This window comes from Vicia villosa, linkage group LG3 (genome assembly GCF_029867415.1).
Source record: "Vicia villosa cultivar HV-30 ecotype Madison, WI linkage group LG3, Vvil1.0, whole genome shotgun sequence".
NCBI classification, from domain to species: Eukaryota; Viridiplantae; Streptophyta; class Magnoliopsida; order Fabales; family Fabaceae; genus Vicia; species Vicia villosa.
The window spans coordinates 802,522-822,011 of record NC_081182.1 but is presented as its reverse complement, the minus strand read 5'-3'; the positions used below and the strand labels follow the sequence as shown (position 1 = coordinate 822,011).

At 31.5% G+C, this 19,490-nt stretch overlaps 1 protein-coding gene across 2 annotated transcripts; it reads right to left on the bottom strand.

The window, feature by feature from the left end:
• Positions 1-11,908: 11,908 nt before the first annotated feature.
• On the bottom strand, positions 11,909-17,747 carry LOC131660012 (indole-3-pyruvate monooxygenase YUCCA6-like). Of its 2 annotated transcripts, none has more exons than XM_058929126.1 (4): positions 16,708-17,747; positions 15,227-15,475; positions 13,826-13,948; positions 11,909-13,407 (listed from the first exon to the last, which is right to left on the bottom strand). In XM_058929126.1, the coding sequence occupies exons 1-4, from the start codon at positions 17,419-17,421 to the stop codon at positions 13,219-13,221; spliced, it is 1,275 nt and encodes a 424-aa protein (XP_058785109.1). In that variant the 5' UTR covers positions 17,422-17,747; the 3' UTR covers positions 11,909-13,218. The 2 variants fall into 2 exon arrangements, 1 of the variants encoding a protein (XP_058785109.1); XR_009300667.1 differs by having other exon boundaries at positions 13,270-13,407; positions 13,826-13,943.
• Between the last annotated feature and the right edge of the window lie 1,743 nt (positions 17,748-19,490).

The following is a 19,490-nucleotide window of genomic DNA, read 5'->3' as shown; positions in this document are numbered from 1 at the left end:
GGCTTCGAAGTCGGAGGCTGACTTAGTCTTAAGTCATTTAACGAATATGGACAAGAATTACACATTTGAATTTAGATAAAAAGGGAATAAGGCGCTAAGTGACCATAAAAACATAATATGACGGTCAAAGATATTACGGATGAATTAAAGTCATGATCCGTAGACACTAGGTGTAAGTCTAAAGTCTTACACTAAATCTCAATTGTTAACAGAAATGAATCAAATAATTTTTTATTTAATTTAATATAATCATTTGATTTGGTGTAAAACTATTAAATTTATATCTAATTTTGTATATAAGTGGCAGGGTCTCTTATATTGTACTCACGCTAACTACAAAGTTAAGGAATCAAGATCCTCTCCATTTCTCATCATCTCTATTTCTTCAACTACCATAGTAATGAAAAGAGAAAATGGAGAGGATTCTATCTCCTCAAGACCCATCCAATCATAGAGTTTAGAACAATCAAAACTACCATCTTTCAATATTATTATGGGAATCGTTATTTTGGTTTTGTTACCATTTAGTATGATTAACCCGCCTATGAAACTAATTGTTTATGTATGTCTTCTAGTTATTTGGAAGTTCAATTTACGCCTATGTAAATGTTTGATGGCTCCTCCCTATCTCTATTGCATAAACAATAACTACGTTTGAGAAAAGAAAAATTATAAGAAAAAATGAGATAGGAATGTGGTTAATAAATACTTAGACCCAACTATTTATATGTGTCGAAATGTGATACGCAATTCAAATGAGATGGCGACTCTATACTAAAATAATTAAGGTTTCAGCCAAATGACGCGCATATAAGAATAAAAACAAGTTTTGTTATTTTTGATAAAAAATATTTATTAGATAAAATTTTAGTAAATTTATTAATTTTTAGCGGATATTATTTGAGTTTTAAATAGTAATTAATTAATTTTATTAATAGTTTTGTATTTTCATTATTACTTTATTAATTAATGAAATGATTTAATTATTATAATATACATTAATTAGAGTTTGTGTGCTGGTTAAATTGATATGTGTTTATTGAATTAATCTACTATTTAATATTTATCGGTAATATTTATTTATATTTATAAGATGTTAGTAATATTTAAAAGTCAACAACTTTGAAAAATAAAATATTACAATTTTAAAAAATACAAGATCATCCAAAAGAGATAATTTATCAAAAGAAAATCTGAAGCGTACAAAACTCAATCTATAATTACTCAGTCCTTTGTTAGAATTTGGCAAAAATTTGGAGTGTCAGAGAAATACAAGATCATCCATGCATGATGCATGCATGATTCTTCTAAGCTCCGAGAATTGACAGTTTATGACTAGGGTGACGTTGACCCTAGAGACACTGTTACTTTTCTTTTTTTCATTTTTCTACAAACATTGAAATGAAATGAAATGAAATGAAGTGTACATGACTAGGTAAAGTTTAATGATGAGATGAACATTAATTATTTTGCTCAAGTTGTTCATCATTACAGATGAGGTGGGGTTACATTACATGCAGAGCAGACTGCGCTCTTTCCAACAAAGCACGGCAAAGGTTTGATGAAATCATAGCTTACGTACTGTATTAAGTGCTACTGACATTATTCCAGTCACTACAAATGTTACTCATAGTCTTATCTGGGAACGGATTCCCTAACTTTAAGCCGCGAAAGTTAGTCTAACTTTCAATTATTGCTGACCATCAGATGAATCAAAAGCCTTAAATAGTTCCACGTGTCCATAGAATAAATTAAAAATTGAACAAAATAAGACGACATACAATAACTTTGCCTGCTACGTTTGCCACTGCATCTTGCCAGTTGCACAAAATCACTGTAATCAACTCCGACCACCACATCCACGCCACTATGACCCCTTGCACCTCCTCCACCATCCACTACCTTTAAGTTTTATCTCTCCATTTTTTCTATTAAAAAATCACTTTCAATGGAAATAATAAAAGCAAACGGGTGCATACAATTCACACAATTTGTTGTTGCTCAAGATATCACAATCAGTCAATCACCAAGAGCATAATTGCATTAAATTTGGAATCCACTTGTAAAATCATATTAACATGGTAGAAAAAAAAAGAGAAAATCTATGTTTCACAAGTTTTGTTCTTCTTGGCACCTCTATTTTAGCTTTCTTTTTCAACCATAATTTTCAACTGTTAATACAAGAACAATTCCATTATAATTTTCTTTTAAAATACAGAAGTTAGATAGTTAAAAGAAAGAGGGAAAATAGAATAAGAAGAAGGGAAAACGCAAGAAGAAGGAAACGTGAGCGGGCGAATGCAACTCTGCCACCTTCAGAGACTCTACCGGCTGTGCCGATCAAGCTCCAAAGTTAAATGGCGGAGACGAACACCTTTCGGCCTTGTGGTTGTGATATTATTTTACGGCTTTGTGGTAGTACTCTCTCTCTTCTTCTGTGTGTTAACTTTAATAATTGTTTTCAATTTAAAAAACAAATAACTATTCACATGGCACTTTGTGAAGCGTGTGATGAATCCATCGGATCAGAATTACTCTGCATTTCCCGCGTTGAAGTCAGACAATCCATTTCCGTCTTATCTCTTCACTTCTCCTCGTCTCATGTTAAGAATATTTTATCCAAATAACCAAATTTCGTATTCAATATAACCAATTTTTCCGATTTTTGTACCTACCTGCTAGTATTCTGAAATGAAAACACTTAAAAAATAAACTTCCAAAATAAACTTAATACATATAAGTACACTCTTGTACATATTTAGAATGTTTAGCCCGACTGAGTAAGTCGACACCAGGAGAAAGAGATGAGTATAAGGCAACGATTAAGGCGAAGCTGAAAAGTCACTGGACTACTTCGACAAGAGCACGTGATTGGGGTAAACTCTCAACTCGGGTGTGGTCCTTTACCCGATTAAAGATAGGCTCTGCAGAGCGGTGAATGTCACAAGTGGGCTTTTAATAGTTCTGTCCAAGCCGACCATAACCGCCGCCCACTCATAAAGAGATTCCTCCGTTATGGAAGTTACGGTTCTTTAAGAACCAAACGGCGGGAGTTACGTTAGTTCGCTCATTATGGAGGGAATCCAAGGTCCCTCCACTATTGACACTGATTATGGCTCCAGCAGCCATAAATAGGGCTCTCAACCAAAGAACAAGCAAAACACATTCTATCTTGAGCTTACACTACTTGTATTGCTCAAATCCCTAAAGCTAAACACTACAAACTCCTGTGTGACCTCGTCGGAATCTTCTTTCGGGAGGTAATCAAAAGTTTTCTACCTGAACATTTGGCGTCCACCGTGGAGCCTAGGTAAAACTTTCCTAGGCCGCACATTACTTCACACACCTTCAACACCAAAATGTCCATACCATCACCCGACAATGAAGAAACTCCGCCTGACGTGGCCCAACTCCTAGCAATGAGACCTTCCAAGACAGCGTCCAAATTTTGCAGTCCCAAACGACAAGATGAGTCCCCAGAGAAATCCATTGATATGCAGCCTTTAGCAGAAGTTGTTTGGGAAGATACGGTGCCGGAGAACTTCAAACCTCCTCACTTACCACCCTTCGATGGGAAAAGTGATCCTTATGAGCATATCATCACGTTCAACAATCAGACGACCATAGTTGGCGCTTCAGACTCACTGAAATGCAAGCTAATGGTCGGAACTTTCAAAGACGTGACATTGCATTGGTATATGAGTTTGCCCAAGGCATCGGTCCTAAGGTATTCCGACTTAGCCAAGAAAATGGTGCAACATTTCTCAGCCAACAAACACCGCAAGGTATCCACCACTAGTTTGTTCAACGTGCGTTTGGGGTCATCCGAATCTCTCACAGAATACTTGTCCTATTTCAACGAAGAACATTAAGATCTCATTATCTACTACTTCAATCCCATCATTATTCAAGCAAAAAGCATTGTAGTTGTTGTGGAAAATGTTTGAAGCACAACCATATTCATGTGCTTTGATCTTGTGATTGCATGTGGAAAGGATGTTTGATTGTAAAAAGCATTCGCATCAAGATTTTCCTAATCCAAAAATTATACCACTAATCAAAATTGTACATACAAATTTAAATTGAAATCTTAATAGAAACCAAAACCTTAATTGAAATTGAAATTGAAACCAAAAAATTATTCCACAAATCGAAATTGAAACGGTACATACAAGCCGAAATTGAAATCTTAATTGAAATTGAAATCGAAACCCAAAAATTATTCCATAAATCGAAAGTGTATATCAAACCCAAAAATGATTTTCTTACCGATATTATTTATCATCTTCCCATAAATGTTTTTGTTTAAATTACAACCAATGACATAGTTGATCTCCAATTCTCTCCTAGCAACTGCATAACTCTTTCTTTTGATTAAGAAACCACTCAGATCAAAATTCTAATTTAAACAAGAATAAAAGGGGTTTCTCATGATGGAAGTGATGAGTTTTGATTTAGGATATCAAACATGTTATAAAAGGGATTTCTCATGTCATAAAAGAGATTTCTCATGATAAGATCTAACATTTAAAAGAGAGTGAGAGGTTTTTCATGAATCATGATGCAAGTGAGGGGTTTCAGTTTTTACGAGAGATTGAAGGTGAGAAAAGAAACAATACTTTAAAATCTTGTTGTATGAAAAACACATGGGACAAACATTAAATCAATTCATTCAAACACAATAAAGTGAGGTTTGTTAAAATTGGTTTATAAATTTGTGGAAAATTTATGGGTATGAGATTAAGATCTTCATATTTTATGAGTCTGAATTATGATCTTCATATTCTTCACTGTGACTGACTTGAGAAAACTGGTTTATGTTTTCTTTAATAAATTTTATTTATTATGTGGCATACACATGACTTCCACCTTAACAAAATAAAATTGCATCTAGCCATTTTAGATTTCACATCACTGCCACGTAAAACATTTTTATTAACTTTGACTAACAGATTAGACAGAAAGTACTAACATGGTACATTTTGTATAGTTGAAAGACCATTATGGAGTTTAGGGATCAAATTAGATTTCAGGTCAAAGATAAGGGACGAAAAGGACATTTAGCTAAAAAGATAATAAAAATAATTTTAAAAAAACATAGCATAAAGGACACTTAAATCCAATTGGTGCGACCTATTAAAGATAGGAGGATGCCCCAAATGGTCTGGCATGGCCTGTTCAATGTTAAATGTTCGCACCAATGGTCTGGTGTCTTGACTTTGTGTAATTTTTATGGAAGAGTTGAGTATGTTTGGTATTGTTTTAGAAATGATGGTTATTTGGGTAAAAAATTCTCACATTAAACCTTTCTTTCTTTTTCTCGACATAAAAACACTTTTAAAGAAAATATATTGAATGGGTGCCATGAATATATGTCCTTTAGAATTTTTTTTTACTTCAGTAATTTATTTTTCTATAATTTTTCCGATATATACACTTACTTTAGAATATATGTCTCATGAAAATATGCACTTATTTTTCTATCTCATTTGCTCTATAATTTTGTAATATATATGCACTTATTTTTTTATCTAATTTGCTCTAAAATTTTGCAATATATTCTACTTTTGTAATTTTATTTTTCTATTAAAAATATAAAATACATTTTTTCTCGAGGGAACATGTTACACCTCTACAACAATAAATCTCTACCACACATTCTTAAAGTAACAACATTCAAGATGTTGCTAAGACATCAATCTATAACAAAATATCTACATTCATCATTATATATCTTTCTTGTGAAAGCATTTGTCTTGATAACATCTGCTCAAAATAATGAAGTCTTGGAATTTAAAAAAGCTTGGAAAAGTTCTCTGTGATAAATTTTAAGTGCTGAAAAAACATTTTTTAAAGTTGGAACAAATAATTCCTTACTTGGGGTAGATAGATCGTTAAAAGTTGATTGCATGCAGTCTATAGAATTTTAAAATAAACCGAGAGAATATTTTTGGCATGATAATTGAGAATAATGATCACTGTCCTTAAACAAATATTTGTCGTCCATTTCATGAGTATCTACGCTCAAGACATCCCCATTAGTGATTTGCATGAAACCTAACAGACATCTATTATAAAAGCATTTTGAATATCGATAATCGTTAATGAAACATATAACATGAAAATTTTGAAGTATAAAAAACTCAGTAAAATTCTCTACGATGGATTGAAAGAGCAGAAAATAAATTGTGTTTAAGGTTTGTGTTCTTCAATAATCAATTTTTTTACGGTGTTCATCAATAATCATATATTCATTCATTTACTAGCCTTTTTCTTGTTTTACATCAGAAAAAATTAATGTAAAAGGGATATGGAATATATTGCATCCACCATTTTATCTTCTCCGACATTTTAATGAAACTGGAATTCAACATCTGATCTTCACCAACAATGATGACAATGATTCGGATTTAAATTTTTTTATATATATTTACAAAAATATTCAGTGTAAACAATGTAATATTGTGGGTAAATAATTAATTTATAAACCTCGGTGTATTGGTAAACCGAGAGGTTTGATGTGCTAGTTTTGAAAATATTAAAAATGTGGAAGCTGGGGTTCGAACCTATGTGCATAAGCATTTTCCCCTTGGTGTTTTAAAAACCTTGGGGTAAAGTCGTTACTATTCATGATGACATTCGTTACCTCGTTTCTTTATCCGAGGTAAAATGCATTTCGTGTCCAAGGTTAAAAGATCTTTTTGTAGTAGTGTGTGGATGTGGAAATAATCTAACTGGTTATTCATGTGCTCCACGTGTTCGTCGGGGTCCCGGCCTGATCATAGCTTAGAAGCTTCAGCGGCTTCTCTAGCGATCTCAAAATCCTGCTATCGAGGATGCGAGCTGACACATGATTTATTTTTTGCTCTGAGATCGATGTGTCTTGTTCATACCTCTCCCTCCTTAGAGGATGAATAACGCTTTTGGGAGTATGGTTATCGCTTCCCTCTTCGAGATCGGGGAGAGATGTCACGTGTCTTCAAAGTCGCTGGTGAATCGGCAACCTCGAGATTTCTCCTCACGGTATTGTTGTTTTTATGGAAACCGACTTGGGAATTATGGCTTGGTTTCTTTTAGAGGCCACCTCTTACACAATACAATTCCTTGGATTGACGTGTTACATGTTCTTTTCAATCCTGAACACATTTTCTGCTAGGACTTATGAGTTCTTATGTTGCAACGTGTTATAAACATTGTTCAGCAAATGGTTTGCTCCATGTACGCGATTGTTAGCCTGTAACAACTAAAGGCTGGGGAGCATTTCCTGTACAAGTATCATATTTAATGGCGGAGGTCGGTGCAAAAGTTTAACTTAATGAAACTACTATGAGGATCTGAAGAATGAAAGAGTTTGGAATATTCGTTGATTGACTTTTAGGAGAGTAAGATGTTATTTTGAGGGATTCGAACGAGATTCTAAGAATAGATTGTCCTCTATTTGAGGAAGAGAAGGTGGATCTTTGACAACTTCAATAGGTGCAACGACAGATCGAGTGGCTTTAGATGCCACCATGGTTGATGAATCTAAAGAAGATCTATTGGAAATAAGGTATATATTTGAGGATGAATAACGTGAAAAGAAGATCTAAAGCTCTTACAGAGGAGATATGCATCTCTGGATCGGGCGGTCTAAATGTTAAAATTTCGCGGGGATCAAATTTCTGATCCCACAGACGACGCCATTGTTTCGTTTCGAAACCAAAATTGTTCGATGAATTGATGAAGGAGTGCTTGCTACGATGGACTTGAGCTTCTGGTACAATGGAGTGGGCGCTGACCTGCAAGGATAACACTCCAATAGTCACACTACTACACATAATACATTTCATGACGAAGCTTTCACTTCATTTAGAAAAAAAATGAGGTATTATGCCTAGGCGCGCTATGTTTTATTTTCTTATAATCATAACAATAATATATTCCCTCGGTCGTTAAGAAAACCGAGGGTACAAACAAATCAGTACACGCTTCGAATCTCAGCTATTGTAGTTTATGTTTTTATTTGTTTATAAGTGTAAGCTAAAGGAACTAACTCTTCAATGTTTCTTATAACCGAGGGATCAAATAATCAGATTTCACAATAAAAATACTCGTCAAACAACCTAATCCTTAATTATATTAAGCCGCCCCAAACTCGCATGCATCATTCTTTAGGGTGGATTGCAAGACATAAAAATCTTCAATGTTCTTCTATCTAGAACAAAAAAAATTTCGGCCCTTGCAATCTATCTCACATAATGATGTTGATTTTGTTGTTGAATTTTTGCTCATTTGATAGATTGCAAATGCAGAAAATTATTCTTGTTTCAAGTTACACAAAGAAGGGTGCTCAACCTTTGAAATGTTAAACAAAGAAGGGGTCTTAATTTATCAGTGATAACCGCAAATATTTATTGTAATAACTACAAATATTTGCTGTAAATAATTTACCTTAATATTCTATGTAAGCAATGTAATATTTAAAAATAAAAAAAAAAAGTAGAATTATACACCTCCGTTTTTATCCAAAGCCGAGGTGAATGTTTAAATGAGATGATTATTTACCTCATTTTTACAGTTAACCGAAGGGTGTAATAATAATACTTTACTATATAATCACTCGTTAAATAGATTTTACCCTAATTCTTAATAATATGTAGCATCCCCAAAGAGAGAAAATATTTACCATCACTATAATATATCTCTGGGATGGATTGTCAATGTAGAAAATAAATATTATCATGGTGGGAACATATAGCTTATTAGAAGTTGGATAAGTTATAGAGTGTTTTTTGCATATGCAACATAAAGGCATGTAACAAAACTTTGATTCCACCGAAGATCTCTATCATCTTGCATGAGACATCTAACATCTAAATCTTTATATCATTAAAGATTTGTTGTATACAATGTATTTTTAATATTATGTGAAGACAATGTTACAAAAATGCGCATTCACCTAGGTGGTTTTACATGCCTGAGGTGATGTTTAAGCGTTTTTTCTATATTTTTTTGACCGGCCTTAACAAATCTTTGTCGTCCATTTAATGCTTATTAATGCTCAAGATGCTTCCATTAGTGATCCGCGTAAATATAAGGGATATCCATTATAAAACAATGTTGAATATTGAAAATCTAACTTAAACGAAAGATATGAAGCGTTTGAAACCTAAGGACGCATGGAAAAGTTCTCTTTGCTGGATTGCAAGAGTAGAAAATTTTCTGGGTTGAAGGTTTGTCTTCTTAAATATTTATTTCAACCAAAAATAATTTGATATTTGATATTAATTATCTTACCCTTTTTTTCATCAGAAATAGAAAATCTTCCCTAAGATTCAATAGTTAGAAGATCTAAAGTCTAAATCTCAATGGAATTTGATTTCTATCTCGACCCTAGAGAATTTGATTTTTATCTTGAACTCTATGAAATTTTACTTTTATTTTAATTTTAATATTCTGTGTAAACAATATAATATTTAGTAAGCAATGTAATATTCTGGGTAAACAAAGTAATATTTTGGGTAAACAATGTAACAAATTTTAAAAAACTAAAAAATAATAATAATCATAACCTCGATTTTTTATTAAACCGATATAAAAGATACCTAGTTTTATAAATATTAAAAGTGCAGTTGTTGAGGTTTGAATCCATGTGCATATAAATATACCCCTCGGTTTTCGAATCACCGAGGTGTTAAGTGGAAACTTTTCACGACACCCTTCATTACCTCGATGCCTTAGCCGAGGTAAAAACACCTTTTCGCGTATGAGGTTAAAAGCGTTATTTCTTGTAGTATCAAGTCAGTGAAAGAACGAATTGTGATGTGAAACTAATAATGAATTTGAATACTTGAGAATGACGCGCTTTCCCTCTTAAATAAAGATAGTGGTTTGAAACAGAAAGCATGGAATGAGGCGTGGATCACAATCAATTGTTGGTTTGATCTAGATATCTAATAGCAGTGTTTTAAAAATCGGACAGGACCGGTCGAACCGCGAACCAGCCAGGTAAATTGTCTGCTTCAATTGTTGGATCGGATATATCGTTGAATCGATGTGAACCAGTCAAAACCGGTGTAAACCACTAAAATCGGAAAAATCGACGGTTTAAATGCTTTTTTTAAACTTTTAATTTAAAAAAATAAAAAACGATGTCGTTTTAATTATTTTAATGAAAAATTAAAATAAAAAAAATTGTTGCGGATGCGGTTGATTTTGTTGTAGATGGCTTTGATATTGAAGGAGATCCCAACATTGAAATAAAATTTTCTTCTTTGAAATTAAATTTAGTAGACAATGAATGAAGTTATTTTGTTACAAATTATTCAATTAGGTTATGTATCAATTAAACTTTATTTGCAATTATACTTTGTAATTTTGTACTATTATATTATGTGTGATACCTATGTTTAAAATTTGAATTTAAATTATAAACTTGTGAATTTATTTATGATATTATATTTTTTTTAAAAATTAAGTGATATTTATATTTTGTAGAGATTGGATTATCTGGTTTGACATGTTTTATATCTATATAATTTTGTTATAACGACCAGTCGATTCAACCGAGTTATCCAGTTTAATATGGTTTAGTCATTTGGTTCGACCAGTGACCTAGTGGTTCGACCAATAAACCCATGACCCAGTACCCTCACCGCAGGGACGGATTCAGATATTACGTACATGTGTGGCTAAACGATAAAAGAAATTATGAATTAAATGATATTAAAAATAAAAATAATATTATTTAAAGTAATACGTTTATAATGAAAATTGTCTATCAAATCTAAAGGATTGGGAAATATAAAAGTGAGAGATAAATTTGAGAGGTGGTGACAATGTTTCAGAAACAGGACAAGACCATCCAGACGAACCGAGAATTGGAAAATTTTTAGTCTGATTTGATTGTTGGATTGAATAAACTAATAGACTAGTGAGAGCCGGCCAGAATCTAATAAAACGAGTAAAAATCAACAAACCAACAATTTTGGAAAATCGACTGATTGAATGTTTTTTTCCTCTGACAAAACGACATCGTTTTGATAATTTTTTTAAAATCAAAATTAAAATATAAGTAGACTTTCTTTAAAACTAATTTAGAACAACTTTCCCTCTTTAAAATTAAATTTATTAGACACAACACTTATTTTGTTATTTAGTTTATGATACAATTATACTATGTTCAAAATTTATATTGATTTGTATGTTATACTATTTTGTTGTATGTGATTATTATTTTTAGAATTTGAATTTAAAGAATAAATTTGTAAAATTATGAACTTTTCAATTTTGCAATTTGGTAGGTGTCATGATTTTTTAAAGATAGAGTCAGTTGGTTCGACTGTTTTAATAACTATATAGTTTCGTTAGAGAGACCAAATTATTCAATTGAATTATCTGATTAATTCAACAAAATTATTCGATTTAGTCATGCAGTTTGATCCATGACCTAGTAATTTAACCAACAAATCAGTGACTCATCCTAATCAATTTGATAACCAGTCTCATTTTTAAAATATATATATATATATATATATATATATATATATATATATATATATATATATATATATATATATATATATATATATATTGAAAAATTGCTATTTTTTTCTACATCTTTCCGAATATGTATTATATATTGAAAATGATGACCGGTCTCATTTTGATGTTTATGACTCTAAAAAAAATTTGCTATTACATCTTTCGGAATATGTATTATATATTGAAAATGAGATTGGTCATCAAATTGACTAATGTAGATCTATCCATGTCAACAAGATCAGTTAGCCTTAATGTAGATCTATCCATGTCTCATTAATTTAATTTGATGTCTAGTTCGGTTTTTAAAACATTAACTAACAATGTTTCTGAAGGCGGAATTATCTAGTTCAAGAAAATGAAGGTCGACTTGCTCTTTGATGCATGCTACCTTTGCTTCATCATTAGATGTTTCATTCTGACCCTTGTATGGAGCCCAGAACACATGCATTATGGATTTCTGCCACATCATTCATGCAACTTCCAAAGACAACTCATGAGTTAAATTTCTCATTCTCACTCCCAAAGAAGCGTACATTGGTAAATGGTAGTAGTAGTAATAATAAAAGAGTGGGTTACTATGCTATTGTATTATTGTTTCTGATGGCAAATGGTACAATATGACTTGTCTCACTCATTTCATGTTGCTTAAATTCTTATGAACGGTGTAAATTGAATGAAGTTGGTGAGAACAGAAAATATGTAATAAATGTCATAACAACAATTCTACCGCAATTCCCTGCAACTTAATGCTTTCTGGCTGTGGCCAATATTTTTCAAATAAACCAACAACTTTTATTACATTTCAGCTGAAAACAAGGTGTGGTCCTCATTTCCAACTTGGAAAAAGAAATCATTTCAACAATGAAATTGCATCAAATTGGTAATAAATATTGGTACACAATCTATGTTGCACTTCATCCTATATTAAGAAATGTTTTTTTTCTCATTAGGCCTTCATTGTCTTCGCATCCACACATTCGAGTCATCATTGAGTCATCAGAAATTTCATTTAAACTAATGTTTTTCTGTATAAACTGACTCAATACAGAAATTGTTAGTCCCAGCACAATTTGAATATGAAATCTTGAGAAGAACACACTATCAACCTCTGAAGATTTTCAGAGACTAGAGATAATTCTATTAAAATCAGATGATCTGAATTCAAATTTGGTACAATAGACATTTATTTTTTTAGAACAAATGCTGAATGCGAGATCCTTTCGCAGAGAAATACGAATTTGGTAAGGTCCCCTGCTAAGTACAAAAAATCACCAATTTTCTTCATTTCTTCAACATCTTCTTATCGATCCGAAACTACGAATTGTACTCTCGCTTTTTGCCTACTTCTCTTCCATGCATGAATTTGAAATTTTCAAACCAATTCGGTACAATGCCATTGTACACACACATGTTTTATAGCAAATGTTAGCACATCCAAAAATATCTCACTTTCCATTCATTTATGTACCAAACCAACTTTCAATTCAAGATATTCCTCAACGAATAAATGAATGAATGAATGTCTCTAAATCAGCCAAGACAAAACACCAATGATTATTATGATCAATTGTTTTCAATGATCAATCCCTTCTCTTTTTTGTCTCTCACTTAGCCAAAATTACCAAACTTTTGTATGGCAAAATTTGTATGGCAAAATTGAGTGAGCAATTAAAAATTGCTCTATATATAATACTTTTATGATCCATGTTTTGCCTTAGCTTTTAAACATTGTTCAATGTCATCAGCTATTCTTTTTGCATCCATTGATGCACCTAATAGTCCTCTCTTGGTAAAACCTACTGCATACAGTCCATTTTTACCTTTCCACCCATTTGGAAATGGCTTCATAGGAAATCCATCTTTCATAGAAAACATATCCTCTTCCTGCACATATATATCACATAATTAATATATTAAATCTTTCATTCATTTCAAATACATTAGTGAATTTATTTTGTTCATTCAATTCAATTTTCTCTTATCCCTGTTATAAATAAAAATATATATTTTTAAATTTATTAAATAATTAATGTATCATGCCTATATATAATCAGACACATAAATTATTTAATATTATTGCGATCTGAGTTGCATGCAATCAAATTTTCTAAAAAGTCAAGACCTACTATTGTTTATCGATAAGCGAACAATAAATGCACACATCGATTTTAATAGAGTTTAATTAGGAGATGTTCACTCATGATTTAATACACGGTTTTTTCATGCCAATGACTTTTTAACCAAGCGCGATGATCATTTATATCATATATTTGTATCATGATATTGATACTTGATATCATACCTTGAGCCAATAGGGTACATTGCTTTTGTAACCAGTTGCCAAAATGATGCCATCAAAATTTTCTGATCTTCCATCTACAAATTCCACTGTATGACGTTTTAACTTCTTTATGCTTGGCCTTACCTACACATCAATCCATTTTTAGTTTTTTTTATTTAATATCAAAATCAAATTTGAGTTTGACAACCAACAATCTAATTAAAAAATACTAATTAATTAATTAATCCTACCAAGCATGATTCAAATAATGATTAGCCAATATTTTTTGTTGATTAGCTTTTCAATTAAAAAATCAAGCTTAACCAATTGTGCTTTGTTCATGATTTGATTTAAATCACATAATGATGATAAATCTTGGCAAGTAAAATATAAGAGGTGGGAACAAGTTAAGAAGCCATTTCATTAATTTAATTATATATAAAAAAAGAAAAAGAGAAGGAAATGTATGTTGCACTTGTTGGTAAAGCAAAAAGGAAATAATTAGGTACCGCCATTAGTTTTTTTTATTCTAACACCATAGAGGAAATATTTCTTAAATAATTTTTAAAAAAAAAGTACAAAACAATTCTCCAACCTACTATTACTATAGCCACCATAATCCAAAATGAAGTTGCTCTCAAGAACTAAACTCACATTACATCTAATCAAATTTTCAACTTTAGTAGCATAAGTCTCAAACCACTACTATAAACAAAAAATTTATTGTTACATTTATTAAATAATATGCTATATGATTTTTATTTAGATTTTTTTTTACTAAATAAAATATTCATTCATTCCAATCGATAGAGTACATTGTTGTAATACAAATTAAAAATCGCCAAAAACAAAAAAGATGAATCTGCAAACAAATTCACAGCATCCATGTTAATATATAGCATAAAACGGTAAATTGCATATGCCTACGAATATAACTATAACTATTTATTTAGATTAGATACATATAAATTAGTAGTGACAGTTTTGAGAGTGTGTAAAACGTGTTTCTTATCATGGCCTAAAATTTTCGGCAGTTAATAAAACTTCATAAAATGTTAATGACAGTTAAATTATAGTTAAGGTTAAGTAAAAATTTTATTTATTTTTTATGATTAAACTGGGACTAATTTACACGGAGCTACCAAAAATTTGAGACGACTCTCTAATCTCTGTACATATGTTCACGATCAGAGAAAATGCGTGTCCGAAATTCATGACAAAATTAAGATGCGAGAGTTTAGTTTGAATAAAAGCTATGTATAGAAGGTTAAACAAAAATATAGTACAACCCTAATTGTGTTCGCAATTACACCAAACTCGGAATCAATCCAAACATATTCTTAGACCCGACAATGAACCGTTTCCGGCCGAATCTCCATGAAAATCTCTCTAAAAAAGTATTACTAAAAAATGTGAAAGTACCTTAATGTGTCCAGCTTTAATCTTGGCAAGGGTACCCACATCCAAGACAGGAGTTTTTCCCGTGAGGTTTTTGAGTTGAAGGGGACCCAAACTAGGACGATCCAAACCAAGTTGAGAAGTGTCACCAAGCAAAAGCCATGACACTAAGAGCAAGAACCTATCGACAAGTCTCAATGGAAACCACTTTAGTAACCACATGGACAACCCAAAAGTTGATTTCCCTAGCATCTCTCGTGGTAGAACGTGTACCTTCATTCACCAAAATTAACCATAGTAAATTAAATAACAATATCATATATATCAAGTGGGGGCAAAAGGTACATGGACTTTGGCTGCCTAATGTTAATGTTGCAGGCTTAGGCCATGCTCTATGTGGGGAAAAACACACAGAAAAATCATGGGGATGTGGTGGAAAAAAGAAGGTTTTGAAAAAAGTTGGAGAAAATGAAAAGAAATATTTATCAATATTATGCCCATGTTGCGCATGCTTGAGATTGTAAGAAAGTGAAACAAAGATAAAGTCTTGAAATATATTGTGTTTTGTAAACAAATATTATAACTATCCATTTTGGAACTTGTAACCTATGGATGCATGCAAAGAAAGAATGAAACAAAGGCTTTGTTTCTATAAATCATGTGAAATTTGTGACACATAAATCAAAGAAGTTTGATATGTTGGTAAGGCTTCTGAATTTAAGCGAATTTAAGAACATCTTTTTTTCAAGATCTTGAGTCTGAATTCGGATAATTTTAATAATTTATGGGTTAAGTAATTAGTTCATACTGAATTTTGCTTTAATTTCAATTTAACTCTACTAACAGACAATAAATATGATATTTAGGTTTGTCAATTATATATACTCTCTGGTCACTATTATAAATAAAAAAAAAATTCTTTATTTATTCAATAATTGATGTATGTAGATTATATAGAGAGTAAAAAATCAAATTTGTTTATAATAATGACTTGAAAGGTGTATAAAATTTTTAAAAAAAAAAATTAGAGAATAAGTTCAAAATTTCATTTTCGTGCTTAATGACAAAAAGAGCTTTAAACATTAAACATGATTTTAGTGGAAAAAAGAACTATCTTGGGTTTAGAAATGGAAATCAATTAAATATATATATGCATAGTATTTTTCTTCATGAAAAGTTAAAAAACCAATTAAAAAGGAAGTAGAAATCAGAAAGTGGGAGTATCTCTTATGATGATACTTAAACAACTTTTTTTCCTTCATCAAATTAAACCAAAAACTCCAAATAAAGAGAGACATAAACTAGTAAAAACCTTTTCTCATCTTCTCATTTTATAAAAACAATTTTTTTCACACTCTGATCTCAGGAGACAAGACAGTGTCTTAATAAACTAGAATTCGTGCTTAGAGGTCATGACTATGACTCTGGCCTTCTTAAAAACCCGTTTTGAAAACACATAAAATAATACTAATGATTAAATAAAAAATGGAAATTTTTTTACTTACTGAATCTCTAACAACAAGAGAAGGAGTAGCATCATGGTTACAAAGATCCAAACAAACTTCCATACCAGAATTTCCACAACCAACAACCAAAACTCTCTTCCCTCTAAACTCTTCACCACTTTTATACAAACTAGTATGTCTTATAACTCCTTCAAATTCATCTGCACCTTCAATACTAGGCACAACAGCCTCGGCATTCTCTCCGGTCGCAACGATCAACCACCGACAAACATACTCCGTCGTAACATCGCCTTTACTATTAAGACTCTTCACCTTCCAACAACCAGTTTTACTATCGAATTCGGCCTTTTGAACTGTCTCATTGAATTTTGGACTAATATGGAACCTCTCTGCGTAATTCTCCAGGTATTTTATGAACTGTTGTTTTGAAGGGTAGGTTGGGAAGTTTGAAGGAAACTCCATGAAGGGTAACTCGCAGAATTGTTTCGGGAGGTGGAGACGAAGTCGGTCGTAGGTTTTGAGTTGCCATAATGAAGCTATGCAGTTGGATCTTTCGAGAATTATGGATGGAATGTTTTTTTGTTTGAGACATGCTGCTGCTGCTAAGCCTGATGGTCCTGCTCCTACAATCACAGGTCCATGAACAAACACGCGACGATGAGGATCGGTCGAGGACGATGTCGATGAATTTTTCTTCATGAATAAAGGATCATGAGCTTGTTTTCCTTCTAATTCTCTTACACAATAGTCCATGAAGAATATTGCAATATTTTGAGAGAGATGAAAGAGTTAGGATTAGGAAGAAACCGCGTTGGAGAGAGAAGAGACAAATATGAAATTTGTTTGGAAGGGGTTTTTGTTTATTAGGTTGAGAGTTTGGTGGTGCTTTATTTTTGTAAGGAGAAAAAATAGGGTTAGGTTTAAGAAGAAAATGGCATGAAAAATGGAGAGGATTTGAAGAGGGTATTATTATCCACTTGTTGAGAAATGAATGTGATATGAATTGAGTGTGTTTCTTGTGGAGGAGGGTTGAGCGGAAGGATGGGCAACTACTGCGGGGCTAAATCAGCATTCATAACAGAGAGAGAGACTGACTGAGAAGGATGGTGATATATATATATATATATATATATATATATATATATATATATATATATATATATATATATATATATATATATATATATATATATATATATATATATATTTCTAAGTGTTACAATTTTATACAAAACTAATTTGTGGTAAATTCTGAGCGCAAGGATGGACAATAAGCTGCACTGCTAGTTCTTTTTGAATTATAAAATCAATCATCTTAAAAATTACATTTATAGATACGGGAGATACAACATTACTATTTATAAGTTCGTAGGCTCTTTGAAAAGATAATTTTTTCTGGTGTTAGGAAATCCATAGTATCAAAAACAAATGGAATGAAAGCATGTTGATTGACGGAACACGTTTTCTTATGTTTGATTGAATCAATTTTAAAGGTTGTTTGTCCTACGAACCTTCAGTCATCAAGTCCTCATAAGCATGTTTCTCTCCTACTCATTCATACACCTAAACATCTGCTAGCGTAAGTGTGGATCTTTTCTCGCGTGGACCATTCAAGAAATTTAGAGGTGTCACTTTCTTCACAAAATACTCCGGCCTACCGAAATATATCAAACAAGACATCACTAACAAGATCATGTTGGTATTTGAAACCTAGAAGCTCCCTACAATGAATCGCAGCTTGTTCCATAAATGTATCCAAATACGCCTTATAACAAACAGGACAAACATCATCAATAGCAAATAAAAGAATCATATGGCAGTATCTTAGGATAGAACGATACTCCGTCGTTGACATATGTTGGCCTATCCCATCAAAAGGAATATCAAAGAGAAAATCATGAGCATATGCAGCTTGCAAACAACCAAAAAGCGTGTTATGTCTTGTGGTCATGTCCTTAATAGTTTTACTAAAAATTTCACTCGTCAAAACATGTTATGCGTTAGGAGGGACGATATTCTTACTAGTAAAACTAATAAGGTCAAAATTTAGAATCACAATTCTAAAACCATCCAAAACCATGTCACAATCTGAATTCATACCATATACCTCACTATCTCTCATTACAAGACTATGTAACACTAAGATTTAATCTTAGAAGCCACAAAAACATATGAGAGTACAAACTCGATCTCTCAATTCTAATAATAAAGAAGTCATATTCTATTAAAGATTCCAAAAAAAAAACCTTCATAAAAAAATGGTAAAAATGTTTTAAAAAAAAAATAACTTAAAAAGGGTCATCCCCCAAAATTTACTTTTTACCTTTATTAAAAATCAATCTATATGATATACTATATTGATTAAATATATAAATTGTTCTATAATTTAAAAAAAAAAAAACTATTTTTAACAAATACGATTCAATTTATATTTCATTAAATTGAGTTTGAATTACGGTCTTAATTATTAGTAATAGATAATGAGAAAAGGGGTGATGCACTGACAGTGTAAAATATTTTTACACTGTCAACCAATCACCACCCATGTATCCAATTAAACCATTTTTTTATTAAAAAAAAACTTAATGACATGGCACATTTATGATTTTCTATTGGATGACAGTTATTTTACACTGCCAGTGCACTACCTTTTAACTCATAGATAATATATAAATATTTTTATAATATTTTATATGTGTTTGATTATGTAATTACAACTATTGATTTTTAATTAATTAATTTTGATTAAAATTAAATTTTAAAAAATTATGTTTATTTAATAATAAATTAAACAATAAATTTAAAAAAAAATCTATTTTTAA

Coding starts and splice junctions, on each gene's coding strand:
- LOC131660012 (XM_058929126.1), bottom strand. CDS start 17,421: ATGGACTATTGTGTAAGAGAATTAGAAGGAAAACAAGCTCATGATCCT. Junction 15,476..16,707: donor CTCTTGTTGTTAGAGATTCA/GTAAGTAAAAAA, acceptor TGGTGAATGAAG/GTACACGTTCTACCACGAGA. Junction 13,949..15,226: donor TTAAAGCTGGACACATTAAG/GTACTTTCACAT, acceptor ATTGATGTGTAG/GTAAGGCCAAGCATAAAGAA.